The 13,898-nt window shown below is 38.6% G+C and overlaps 1 protein-coding gene across 1 annotated transcript; it reads left to right on the top strand.

Moving 5' to 3' along the window:
* The first annotated feature begins 390 nt into the window (after positions 1 to 390).
* Positions 391 to 5,854, top strand: LOC106295611 (ABC transporter C family member 4-like). Its single transcript, XM_013731559.1, is given in 13 exon segments — positions 391 to 609; positions 611 to 1,155; positions 1,157 to 1,228; positions 1,230 to 2,808; positions 2,906 to 2,992; positions 3,055 to 3,723; positions 3,794 to 3,868; positions 3,871 to 3,960; positions 4,047 to 4,341; positions 4,426 to 4,640; positions 4,746 to 5,051; positions 5,123 to 5,186; positions 5,350 to 5,854. Coding segments are annotated over 13 exon segments (4,557 nt in total). The 3' UTR covers positions 5,691 to 5,854.
* Positions 5,855 to 13,898: the final 8,044 nt, after the last annotated feature.

The following is a 13,898-nucleotide window of genomic DNA, read 5'->3' as shown; positions in this document are numbered from 1 at the left end:
TAAGTTGCTTGTTACAGCTAGTTGTCGTGATATCGTTTGATATAAGATGACAACTAGTAAATGTGAGAAGTTAGAACAGTTTATTAGATAGAAATTATTATGTTGACGAAAACTAAACAAATACACTAATGCAAAGTGTGAATGTCTAAAGCAGCCGCCAGCTACGATATTCAAAACACGACCCGAAATGTATGCTAATCATCATTCACTGATTTCAAAACAAGAAAATACGAAGTCATTACCGAAAACATAAATCTATTTAATAGTCGTCAAAAAGAACAAAACAAGTATTTGTTGCATTATGTTGTCATGATTCAATATATAATAAACATGTGAACAGCCGAGAGTTGATTTATCTGTCTTGTTCTCAACCGATTAATTTCGGGGAATATGTGGTGGCTTTCTTCTTCCTGGCTCTCCGAGCTCTCATGTTCTTCCACGGCGGTTATATCTGAACCAACATCTACTGTATCTATAGCAATCCAATGGCTGAGATTTGTTTTCCTCTCTCCGTGCCCTCAACGTGCTCTCTTCTCCGCCGTAGATCTTTTATTCGTGGTCGTCCTTGTCTTCTTCGCCCTTCGGAAGCTCTTTTCTTCGTCTTCTTCACTCAACCTCAGTCAACGGAAACGCCGAGATTAGGAAACCTCTACTCGGAAACGATGGAAGAATCCAAACAAGAACAACCGCATGGTTCAAATCCACGGTCGTAGCCACCGTTTTACTGTCGGTTTGCTCCGTTGTGGTCTGTGTTTTGGCGTTCACGGAGAAGCAACGGACACAGAGACCATGCAACGTTATAAACCCGATGTTTTGGCTAATCCACGCCGTCACAAATGCCGTCACCGCAGTTTTTGTCCTCCACGAGAAGAGATTCGCAGCTCTGAAGCATCCCTTATCTCTAAGAGTCTACTGGGTTTCAAGCTTCGTCGTGACAACTCTCTTCACCGTCTCCGTGATTCTCCACGTACTCTCCGACGACTCAACCGCCGCGGTCCTGAAAGCAGAAGACGTCGCATCGTTCTTCTCCTTCCCGTGGACCGCCTTTCTGCTCATCGCTTCCGTCTTAGGAAGCACCGGCGTTGTCACAACGGAAGGGAACAACAACTACAGTGATACGGCACCATACGACGCCGTTTCGGAGAAAGCCGGTAACGTCTCTCTACGCCTCCGCTTCGGCTTTATCCAAGACGTTCTGGTTATGGATGAATCCTTTACTGAGCAAAGGCTCAAGTCACGCTCTCTCCAGAGCACAAAGCAGAGAGGCTCGCGCTTCTCTTCGAATCAAACTGGCCGAAACCTTCCGACAACTCGAGGAGCCATCCTGTCGGTACGACCATACTCCGATGTTTCTGGAAAGAGATCCTCTTCACGGCGATCCTCGCAGTCGTGCGTCTCGGCGTCATGTACGTCGGTCCTGTTCTCAACCAGAGCTTCGTCGATTTCACCTCCGGCAAGAGATCCTCGCCGTGGCAGGGGTACTACCTCGTCCTCGTCCTCCTTGTCGCCAAGTTCGTGGAGGTCTTGACGACGCATCACTTTAACTTCAGCTCGCAGAAGCTTGGGATGCTCATAAGGTCGACTCTAATCACGGCACTGTACAAGAAAGGTCTAAAGATCACAAGCTCCGCGCGACAGACACACGGCGTCGGTCAAATCGTGAACTACATGGCCGTGGATGCGCAACAGCTCTCTGACATGATGCTTCAGCTCCACGCAATCTGGCTTATGCCCTTACAAGTGGCTCTTGCTTTGGTGCTTCTCTACGGAAGCCTAGGCCCGTCTGTTGTCACCGCCATCATCAGTCTAACCGGAGTGTTCGTATTCGTCCTCCTTGGGACTAAGAGAAACAACAGATACCAATTTAGCTTGATGGGAAACAGAGATTCTCGGATGAAGGCCACCTACGAGATGCTTAACTACATGCGAGTGATCAAGTTCCAGGCTTGGGAGAATCATTTCAACAAGAGGATCCTTGGATTCAGGGACCTGGAGTTTGGTTGGCTCTCCGAGTTTCTCTACTCTATTGCCGCAAACATCATTGTTCTCTGGAGCACGCCGGTTCTTATCTCGGCTCTCACGTTCGCCACCGCGCTTTTCATGGGAGTCAAGCTTGACGCTGGGACCGTGTTCACCACCACCACCATTTTCAAGATCTTGCAAGAACCCATCAGGACGTTCCCTCAGTCTATGATCTCTCTCTCGCAGGCAATGATCTCTCTGGGAAGACTTGACTCCTACATGATGAGCAGAGAGCTGTCTAGCGACGAGGCCGTGGAGAGATCCGTGGGTTGTGATGGTAATATTGCCGTGGAGGTAAGAGATGGAAGCTTTAGTTGGGATGATGAGGACAACGTACCTGCACTCAAAGACATCAACTTTAAGGTTAATAAAGGAGAGCTCACAGCGATAGTTGGGACCGTTGGTTCAGGAAAGTCTTCCTTGTTAGCCTCGGTTCTTGGCGAAATGCACAGAATCACGGGGCAGGTGAGTGTTTGTGGCAGCACAGGTTATGTAGCGCAGACATCATGGATCCAGAACGGCACGGTTCTAGACAACATCTTGTTTGGTCTTCCGATGGATAGAGAGAAGTATAACCAAGTTCTCAATGTCTGTTGTCTGGAGAAAGATCTGGAAATGATGGAGTTTGGAGATCAAACTGAGATTGGAGAACGTGGAATCAACCTCAGCGGAGGTCAGAAGCAGCGTATACAGCTCGCACGTGCAGTTTACCAAGACTGCGATGTTTACTTTCTTGATGATGTTTTCAGCGCCGTGGATGCTCATACCGGTTCAGACATTTTCAAGGTGACAAGGGACAAGACACACAAGAATCTTGATGTACTAATTTTAAATTAATTTCAAAATGCAACACAAGCTGATTCTTGTTTTCTTTTTTTTTTAGAATTGTGTAAGAGGAGTTCTGAAAGGCAAGACCGTCTTGCTCGTAACCCATCAAGTGGACTTCTTGCACAACGTTGATTGTATTTTGGTAAGTTCAAGCTTTATCAAGAGAGTTGAACATGTATGTATACTTATGAGATGGAGTTTCAGGTGATGCGGGAAGGGAAGATTGTTGAATCAGGAAGATACGACGAGTTAGTCAGCTCCGGGTTGGATTTCGGGGAGCTCGTGGCGGCACATGAGACATCAATGGAGCTAGTTGAAGCCGGTGCAGAGTGTTCAGCGGCAACATCAATCATTACATCCCCAAGAGCACCAACGTCTCCTCGTGTCAGCTCCCCAAGAACGTCCATGGAGTCTCCTCACTTAAGTGATCTTAATGAGGAACACGTCAAGTCGTTTCTCGGCTCTCACACACTAGAAGATGGCTCGAAGCTCATCAAAGAAGAGGAAAGGGAGACCGGGCAGGTTAGTCTGCGAGTTTACAAGCAGTATTGCACCGAGGCCTATGGCTGGTGGGGCATTGTGTTTGTGGTGTTCTTCTCTCTAACATGGCAAGGCTCTGTGATGGCTAGCGACTACTGGCTCGCTTACGAAACATCAGCCAACAATGCAGTATCGTTTGACGCCTCTGTTTTCATTCGTGTATACGTCATTATTGCGCTTGTTTCCATCGTTTTGGTGAGTTTGCGCTCATATTACGTCACACACTTGGGACTCAAGACGGCTCAGATCTTCTTCCGACAGATTCTTAACAGTATCTTACATGCTCCCATGTCGTTCTTCGACACCACACCATCTGGAAGAATCCTCAGCCGGGTGAGAAAAAGTTTCACCCTATATGAGATTTGATTTTAGTAGAGATGTTAAAAGGTTCAATACTTTGCAGGCATCGACTGATCAAACAAACGTTGATATCTTCATTCCGTTCATGCTCGGACTTGTGGCCTCAATGTACACAACTCTCTGCTTAGCATTTTCATAGTTACTTGCCAGTACGCTTGGCCTACTATTTTCTTTGTGATTCCTCTTGGATGGCTCAACATTTGGTACCGGGTAGGCACACATCTCTTTCATTCGTATATATGTTTCTTCTTTGATATTAAATGTCCTTACATGCCACTTTCCTTTTGATCCTTCAGAACTATTACCTAGCATCTTCCCGCGAATTAACACGCCTGGACTCCATCACCAAGGCTCCTGTCATCCACCATTTCTCGGAGAGTATAGCAGGAGTGATGACAATCAGGTCGTTCAGGAAACATGAGTTGTTTAGGCAAGAGAATGTGAAGCGTGTCAACGACAATCTTAGGATGGACTTCCACAACAACGGTTCAAACGAATGGCTCGGGTTTCGGCTTGAGCTTATTGGGAGCTGGGTGCTCTGCATCTCAGCTCTGTTTATGGTTATGTTACCAAGCAACGTTATCAAACCAGGTAATGATCAACACATTACCAACAAAATACATACCTTGAGACGATCTCAATCATGAGGAATAATATTCTTTTGGTCTGATGCAGAAAATGTAGGGTTGTCTCTTTCTTACGGGCTGTCTTTGAACTCGGTTCTGTTTTGGGCAATCTACATGAGATGTTTTGTCGAAAACAAGATGGTTTCTGTTGAAAGGATCAAACAGTTCACTGATATTCCTGCTGAATCCGAGTGGGAGAGCAAAGAAAACCTCCCACCTTCCAACTGGCCTTTCCCTGGCAATGTACATCTCGAAGACCTCAAGGTAAGTTAACAACAAACCAAAACATTTTCATGACTAGAAGACTCATCTTTACTGCTTAAAGTATTCAAGAAGGGGACCTCATATGAAATTTTCTACAACAAATAGGTACGGTACAGGCCAAACACTCCACTTGTGCTCAAAGGAATCACTCTAGACATCAAAGGAGGAGAGAAAGTTGGTGTCGTTGGACGAACAGGAAGCGGGAAATCGACGTTGATCCAAGTCTTGTTCAGGCTTGTAGAACCATCAGGAGGGAGGATAATCATCGATGGGATTGATATATGCAACCTAGGATTACATGATCTCAGGTCAAGATTCGGAATCATTCCTCAAGAACCAGTCCTCTTTGAAGGAACCGTGAGAAGCAACATCGACCCAACAGATCAATACTCCGACGAAGAAATCTGGAAGGTGATGAGCTTCAACGTTGAAGTTTCTATCTTAATCATATACAATAATATTTTTATCCTTTTCTTCTCCAGAGCCTTGAGCGATGCCAACTAAAGGATGTTGTTGCTACAAAGCCTGAGAAGCTCGATTCTTTGGGTGAGTTTTTAGCAGATTATATACATTTTCATGAGAAAAGAATCTTGAATGAACATATACATACTTGATTCTTACAGTGGTTGATAGTGGTGAGAACTGATACATACTTGATTCTTACAGTGGTTGATAGTGGGGAGAACTGATACATACTTGATTCTTACAGTGGTTGATAGTGGTGAGAACTGGAGCGTAGGACAGAGGCAGCTTCTTTGTTTAGGCAGGGTTATGCTGAAACGAAGCAGACTTCTGTTTCTAGACGAAGCAACTGCATCTGTAGATTCTCAAACCGATTCAGTGATTCAGAAGATTATTAGAGAAGACTTTGAGTCGTGTACCATAGTTAGCATCGCTCACAGGATCCCAACAGTGATGGACTGCGAACGAGTACTCGTCATAGACGCAGGTAAGGCAAAAGAGTTTGATAGCCCGACTCGTTTGCTTGAGAGCCACTCTCTTATTGCGGCGCTGGTGCAAGAGTATGCTCTCAGATCTTCTGGAATATGAAAATTAGAAAAAATATCTAAAGATATTATTTTAACTGACTGGAGAAAAAAAATCGAGATTGTTTCTTATGTAATTTTTGTTTAAACAATAAAACAGAATTTGAATAATCAAATGTTTTTGTAACCCAAACGACATCGTTAATTCAACGGTTTCATTTTAGGACTCTTGATTTATAGAGATACTAGATTTTGATATTTTTTGTTTTAGTTATTTTTGAAAATTTTAATTTTAATAAAACCTTCACTAACTTTAAGTAAAATTACATTTAATAAATATTTTTTAATCGAATAACCTATTTAAAACCCGTTATACTAAATGAGTTTTATTTATATGAATATTTATTTTTAAACCCTATTAATAACATCAAATGCTTTGTTAATTGATAAACTTAATGTCTGTGTAAAATATTTAAAATTTGAAAGAAAAATGTCTAGTCGAATAAATCTAATTTTTTGGCGGAGATGTAAGCTATGCTGTTGTAGTGTGATAATATTTTTTGAAAAAAATATATCAAATTTTATTATAATTATGAGGAATAATAATATATATGTTGATAAGGATACATTATGTATACGTACACAATAAGGATATGGATGATCCATATATTGATACATTCCATCATGCATGCATTCCTAAAAATGGTGTCGGATGTTAATATATCCGGTTGTGTAAAACGGACCAAAGCGTATAATCATTCCTATTAAATTTGACTTCCACTAAGAACAACTTCAATGCACGTTGGATAGTCAGGGTTGGTGGCGTATCATCATCACATTTTCTCCATGCAGGTTGAACCTTGTACGTCTCAGTTGAAATTGGTTAGGACTCAGGAGGCACTATATTTAGATGAAGTTATATAACTTGTGCAGTTATATAAAAATTAGTTTTTTTAGTTGGACATAACTTTTTATCAATTGGTTATATTTATGTTTTAATATAATAGATAATAATCGAGTATCATTGCAATTTTGTTTAATAATCAATATTATTAGTCTTCTTCCTATTAAAATTAAATTATAAGAAAGCAATATAAATTTATATGGCTCCTTGCAATCATACCAAATGGAACAAATCAGTTGATTTTAAAAACAAAATCGAGGCCCATGGCCCACTTTTAAAATCATAAACCGACAAAAACTCCTTCTTTGTGTTGGAAGAAAACGTAACTGCTTATTATACAAAGAGAACGTGTTATTGATTTAATTAAAATAGATACAGTTATAAAAAAAAATCAATTGGACATAACTTGTTATCAATGGCTCACACTGTTGTTTTAATAGAATAGATACTTGTTAATTGTTATGTTTATGTTAGCCAACTAACTTGGGTGGGAATCTAGTAGTTCCACCAACATGTGAGTTTGGAGGGGGTGGCGGGTTACTAGTTACATATCAAACAGGGGCGAAGCTAGGAAATTTTTATGTTGGGTGCACTACTAATATTAAAATTAAAATATTAAATAATTTTTAAAAATATAATTTAAAATTAAAATGATATAATATGAAAATAAATGTAATAAAATATTGATATTAATACATTATAAATTAATCATTGCTTGAAGTAAGGTCACTTCTTAGTTTGTGATATTTTCAAGCAATTTTTTGGTAAATCAAAATGAGATACACTTAAAATGATCTCACATTCGTTTGGATAGTGTGGTTTGCACTAATTTCATTGCATAAAAAAAATTTCATGACTTGCACTAGTAACAGGTAAATTCAAAACCCATTTCAAAAGTTTACAAATTAAAAGATGTGTAATTAAATAACTAAATTACATTTTCATCGTTGATAAAAACAAAATTTATCTAAAGTCAAATAAGTCATTGTTTAAAACTTTAGGACTTCTGCGCAAAATTCAAATACTATTCGAATAATTACACATCCTAGTGGAAACAAATCAAAATATATTTTAAAAGAAATTTTGGAAATAAAAATATATTTTTAAAGTTTTTTGCATGTCACGTTAATAGTTACTAGTTACTACTAGTTAGAGATTTTAGCAAAAGAAATTGAAAACTATAATTAGGCTTTAAAAGTTTCTTTTATTTTTTGTGGGCTAAGCTATTTTTTTTTTTGGAATTTAGTTTGTTTTGTTTTTCATTTGCCCTTAATCTAAATTCTACTCGGTGCACAATTATAAATTCTAATGGGTGGACATATAAAATTACTTAGCATTTACACTATTTTTAAAAAAAAATTATGGGTGCATGTGCATCCCTTCCCTTCACCCCTGATATCAAAGGAAACAAAAAGTTGATTACACGGAGACTAACATACGGTCGATAGAGCGATAGCTTATCTTTTCATTCTTTTTTTTTTGTTTTTTTTGTCGTCTACCCATCTAAACTAGATCAAGTGGAGAACAGACGAGCCGATTCTCCTATGAACATTTCCATCTGTCAGAGTCTGATCTATATGGGAAAAAAATAGCCTTTGATCCTTGCATCCTTTGCTAACAACGTCTGCCTGGTCGTTTCGGCTCCGAGGAATATGAGATATCCTCACATTCTTGAAGTCCTCTTGTAGCCTCTAGAAAGCCTCGATCCTTGTCACGAACGCTGGCCAATCCATTGGGTTTATAGTCATTTCCATTAAGTCCGAGCAATCCTTCTCAAACCGTACCGAAGTTATCTTTCTGTCTCTCATACAAGAGGCTGCCCAAAATAAACCTTCCATCTCAGCATGCAAAGCTGAAAGGCTCATGTGATACGCCCTTAATCCGAAGTATTTTGAGCTCATTTGATCCTTAAGACTCCACCCTAAGCCACTGACACTGTCATTATTGATCCATGATGCATCAATTTGACAGGTTGGGTTTCAGAGCATCCAAGGGGGCGCTGTCTCAATCTATGTAGTGGAGGGATCGTCCTGATCCTCATTTGCTTCCTCCTTCTCGTTAGCTTTTCTCCAACATTCTGCCTCAAGAGAGGCGTGCTGAAGAGTGTCGATTGGAGATACGTCTTCCCCATTAAAGAGTTTGTCGTTCCTGGCCTTCCAAATATACCAACAGATCCATAGGAATGTATCGAATTGTGGTCTCAAAGGAGCCACCTCTTTTCTCTTCCAAAACAGAAAGTTCATGTTTTGATAAATGGATGTACTTGGGAAGTAACCGGAAGTGACGAATAGTCTGATAAAGCCCAAACTTGAAGGGCTGGGGGACATTCAAAAAGAAGATGATTAATCGACTCCACTGAGCCAGCACATCTAGGACAACTCCTATCGGTGCCCAGGTGTCTATATGATAGACCATGGTTTGACCCATTTTCATCCATGGTTTATATGTGTTTTTACTAATAATTATTATATTATAGAGTTATTTACTATATTTATAAGATCAGGAGTGATTTGGAGATAAGTGATGATTTTGGAGCATTTTGGAGATATTTGGAGCAAACACCCGAGATGACCATCGAGCTCGATCATCGGTTGATATTGGAGAGGAATAATCGATCGATGTTCATATCATTGATCGACAGCAAAGCGCGCAGAAAGCTCGTTTGGTCACAGCCGACTTGAAGCCCAAGTCTTCACCAATTTACAAGATTGCCCTGACGAGTGTTAACCTAATTATAAGCTTTGCCACCATGTTAGAGGCAAAGTGTGCTTTTCTAGTTTTATTATTTTCACATAAAGGTTTTCTAGGATTTTGATAGATTGGAGAGAAGATCCAAAGTAATAATTTGTGATTGGAACTCCATTGATATCTATTTACTATTCTAATGAAGTTTTCTTACCCAATTGCTGTTATGAATTGCTTAGCCATGTCTAAGTAGTCCCATTGTTAGATTTTAGGGTTTAAATAGGTTAGGAGGGATTAGCCCCAACTATAGATTGCTGAGTTGTAGTAATTGTTATTAGGATTGTTCATTAATAAATGTCTCTAGATTAGCTACCTAGAACCTGTCCTAGAATTGATAGATAAAAGCGAGAGCTTCATTCTCATCTTGAAAACATTCTAACTCAGCTAAGTTTCTTGCTAAGAATAAGGCGAGAGCTGATCTATTGAGCTTAGTAAGCATTCATTCAACCCGCACATAAAGCTTAACTAGAAGCGCGTCGATCGATATCATTATTGAATAATCGATCGACAGAGCGAAAGGTGTATCGATCGATATCCCTATAGGATCATCGATCGACTCTTTCTATTGGTCGACATACGATAGTTGAGATCATTAGATCTAGTTAATAGACAAGTCCAAACATTGCGAACGCTGATGGACTTGTTGACTAAGTAGTTGAGCTTTACATTATCATGCATGCAACTCATTAGGCATCTATAGAATTATAATCCCAAGTTTCCTGAATAAAAACCCTCAGTCTAACTATTTCCTTTTTAAGCACCAAAACCTCAATCAACCTATTGAACAAATACTTATTCAATATAAAACTACAATTTACATTTAAAATCTCTGAAACCATCTAGCTTAGCAAATCATATTAGATTTCTTAGGTTCCCTAGCTCCCTGTGAATTCGATCCCTAAATACTACAATTCGACCTCTTATTTGAGAGAGTATAAATCACTCCTTAGGATAATATGAGTGGTATCACTATACATGAGCCTCTCTACCGTCGCCACACAGCCCGAGATAGCCTGCCACAAAAAATGATTCATCTTGCTCGGGGCCTTTATCTTCTACACATGGCTCTGTAGGCCTGTGATACTTGGTTCTATAGCCCCTTCTTGTGAAAGACTCAACTTGGCCGATCAAAGTAGGTCATAGCCGGTTTTAACAGAATAAACTTCTGGTTTTGTGTGGTTCCAAATATATCCATCTGGAGCACGAGAGCGAGAGGGTTTCAGTCCAAGTATCAATGGGATATCATCTGGGTGAAAGAGATCCCGTAAAAGTTGTGTATCCCACTCCTTGGTATCATTCGTAATAAAGGACTAAACAAGAAGCTGGGGTAGTCTGTATACAATGTGGTCAGCAGGTCTAAGTGGTTGGGCCACTCCATCTGGAACCCAAGACTTACTCCAAAGCGTCATATCTCGACCCGTACTAACATACGGTCGATAGAGCGATAGTTTATCTTTTCATTCTTACAAAACCAGTAATAAATATTCAAAATTAAGGGGTGTGTATTGGAAAAGGAGTTTTAGAAGATTTTGGACTTTGATAAAAATCCCCTGTTATTCAAATAGTGATTTAGATATTTCTTTTTCAAATCTTGTGTCATTCAATATAGAATTTGGAAAAAAATATTAAACATCACTTGAAATTCTCTGTTATTCAATTGACAATTTATAAAAGTTATATCAAATTCTCTGTTATTCAAAGGTAAACAATATTTAGAAAGAACAATTTTTAAAGAAGATTTGAGAATAGGTTACTGTCACTTTTAGTTAAAAATTGTTCATATTGAATAACACTAGGTGCATTGCCCCGCGCAAGCGAGGTGTTGTGGACAGAGTTATTATTTCATCTCAATATTTGCTACGATTATTGTAGTTGTGAATTTTGTATTTTGGGTTGATCATTGTTTTTCAAGTTTTTTTTATTGTTATAGGGTTAGAGTTGTGATGATGAACTGTGTATGCATTGTTCTCCACTTACGAAAGACTAAACTATGTTAGTTATGTGATTAGTATAGTTTGTGGTGTTGCTTGATGTGTCACTGAGACTTATTGTTTGTTTGTCTTTTTAATTTGTTTTTTTGTACTGTTGAGAGTACATAAATTATATTAAGGTTGTTGAAAGTTAAGACACGGGTTCTTATATTCCGTTAAGAACCACACCCTAAGAACCCCCATTAAACATGCTATTATATTTTGTTGTAGTCGCAAAATAGTCTAAAATAATATATATATATATATATATATATATATATATATATATATATAAACAGTTACAAAATAGTCACAAAATGTAACTAATTTGAGATTCTATTTTAAGAGTTATAACTAAACCCATATTCTTAAACCTTATAATGTTATTCAGTTAAAAAATATGAATTAACAACCACTCATCTTCTAGTTATTAATCAAATTCTTCATTTTAAATAATAAAAAAAAAACACAACACAATTTAAGAATTTACAAATCATTCTATATCATTACATGAAAACAAAAAATACAACACATTGTAGGTGTTATGCCAACAAAAGTCAATTATTTGAAATTTTTGACTTTGTTGAGTAATATAAGGAGAGGAGTACTTTTATTTTATATATTATTATATATAGATCGATGAAGACAAGAGAGATATATGAAATGGAGGATCACTTGTTTTGGTGGGTGATGGTGTTGTGTACAAGAGAGAGAGAAAGTAGAGTTGTGTCTTACTTTCTATTATTTTTTTGTCTTTTACAAATGAATGAACATTTCTATTTATACTGAGTTTTTCACGGACTTGGAAACAAAAGCATAAGCTATAAATTATACATTTGTCTGATGATGATGCAAATAGTCAGTCCATGAAAGGACAACTGACTTCATATGTATATTCTTTTGGATACTCATTTTCTTCAACACTCTCCCTTGATTATCCAATTTGTATTATGTAGTGCCTCGTTAAAAACATATTCATGGAAAATTCATTGGGACAAAAACCATGACAAGGAAAAAAGAGTACACTGCCGTAATCTCCCCTTGAGAATAGTAGATGTAGCTTTCTCATCATATGTCACGCAAATGCCGCATTCTGATACCATAGACGTGTTTTCAAAATGTTGTAGTCGGAAGAGCTTTTGTGAACAAGTCAGCTGCATTGTCGCATGACCACACATACTCAATGTCCACTTCTTTATTTTTCTCGAGCTCTCTTATGTACGAGAAAAATCTTGGAGTGATGTTCTTCGTTCTATCGCTTTTGATGTAGCCTTCTTTGAGTTTAGCGACACAAGCCGAGTTGTCTTCAAATATTTTAGCCGGCTCTTTCTCGTTGACTATTCTGCTTGATTCTTGTATGTGGCGACTCATTGACCGAAGCCACACACATTCTCGACATGCTTCGTGACGCGCAATAGTTTCAGCATGATTTGAAGATGTCGCAACCAGAGTTTGTTTCTGGAACCGCCAAGAGATCGCGGTTCCACCAAATGTAAAACATGGCCAGTTTGCGATCAAGCCTTATGAGGATCTGATAAGTATCCTACATATGCAAAACCAACCATACCAAACTCGGGTTTTCTAAAATACATTAACCCTAAATCAATTGTACCTTGGAGGTAACCGAATACATGGTTTATTCCGTCCCAGTGTCTGCGAGTAGGAGCAGAACTATATCTTGCTAGGAGGTTAGTAGTAAAGGCAATATCAGGCCTGGTACAATTTGCAAGGTATAACAGCCCACCGATAGCACTCATATAAGGTACTTCAGGACCTAATATCTTCTCGCTATCTTCGCAAGGCCTAAAAGGATCTCTCAACATCTAGAGTTCTACCAACTATTGGAGTACTCAAAGGAGTCGCTTTATCCATATAAAAGCGTTTCAATAACCTTTTCGTATAATTTGATTGATGCACAAATATTCCTTCTCGGAGATGCTCAATCTGAAGCCCAACACAAAACTTTGTGTTGCCGAGATCTTTCATTTCAAACTCCTCTTTCATATGAGTTCGAGCATCATCAACCTCCTTTTGAGTTCCATTTATGTTTAGGTCATCTACATATACATCAATGATCACAAAGCCAGATGACGATTTTTTTTATAAAAACGCATGGACATATCGTATTATTCACATATCCTTTACTCAAAAAATATCACTTAATCGATTGTACCACATGCGTCCGGATTGCTTTAATCCGTAAAGTGATCGATATAACTTGACCGAACAAATCTCCCTGGATTTTTCTTTCAATGCTCCTGGCATTTTCAATCCCTCAGGGAGTTTCATGTATATATCATTATCCAACGATCCACACAAATATGCAGTCACATCGTCCATGAGATGCATTTCAAGATTTTTAGACGCTGTTAGGCTCATCAAAAATCTAAATGCATTTGCATCCATTACCGCGGAATACGTTTCCTTAAAATCAATTTTCGGTCTCTGAGAAAATTCTTGGGCAAATAATCGGGCTTTATATCGTGTTACTTCATTTTTCTCATTTACTTTTCTTATGAATATCCACTTATACCCAACATGATTTATATTCTCAGGCGTTATGACTATAGGTCCAAAGACATTTCTTTTATTCAGGAAGAGTAATTCAATTTGAATGGCCTTCTTCCACTCCTCCCAATCATGTCTTTTCTGA

Source organism: Brassica oleracea, chromosome C5, assembly GCF_000695525.1.
Source record: "Brassica oleracea var. oleracea cultivar TO1000 chromosome C5, BOL, whole genome shotgun sequence".
Classification (NCBI taxonomy): Eukaryota; Viridiplantae; Streptophyta; class Magnoliopsida; order Brassicales; family Brassicaceae; genus Brassica; species Brassica oleracea.
Note: the sequence above shows the minus strand (reverse complement) of the source record. Positions and strands in the feature narration are given on the sequence as shown.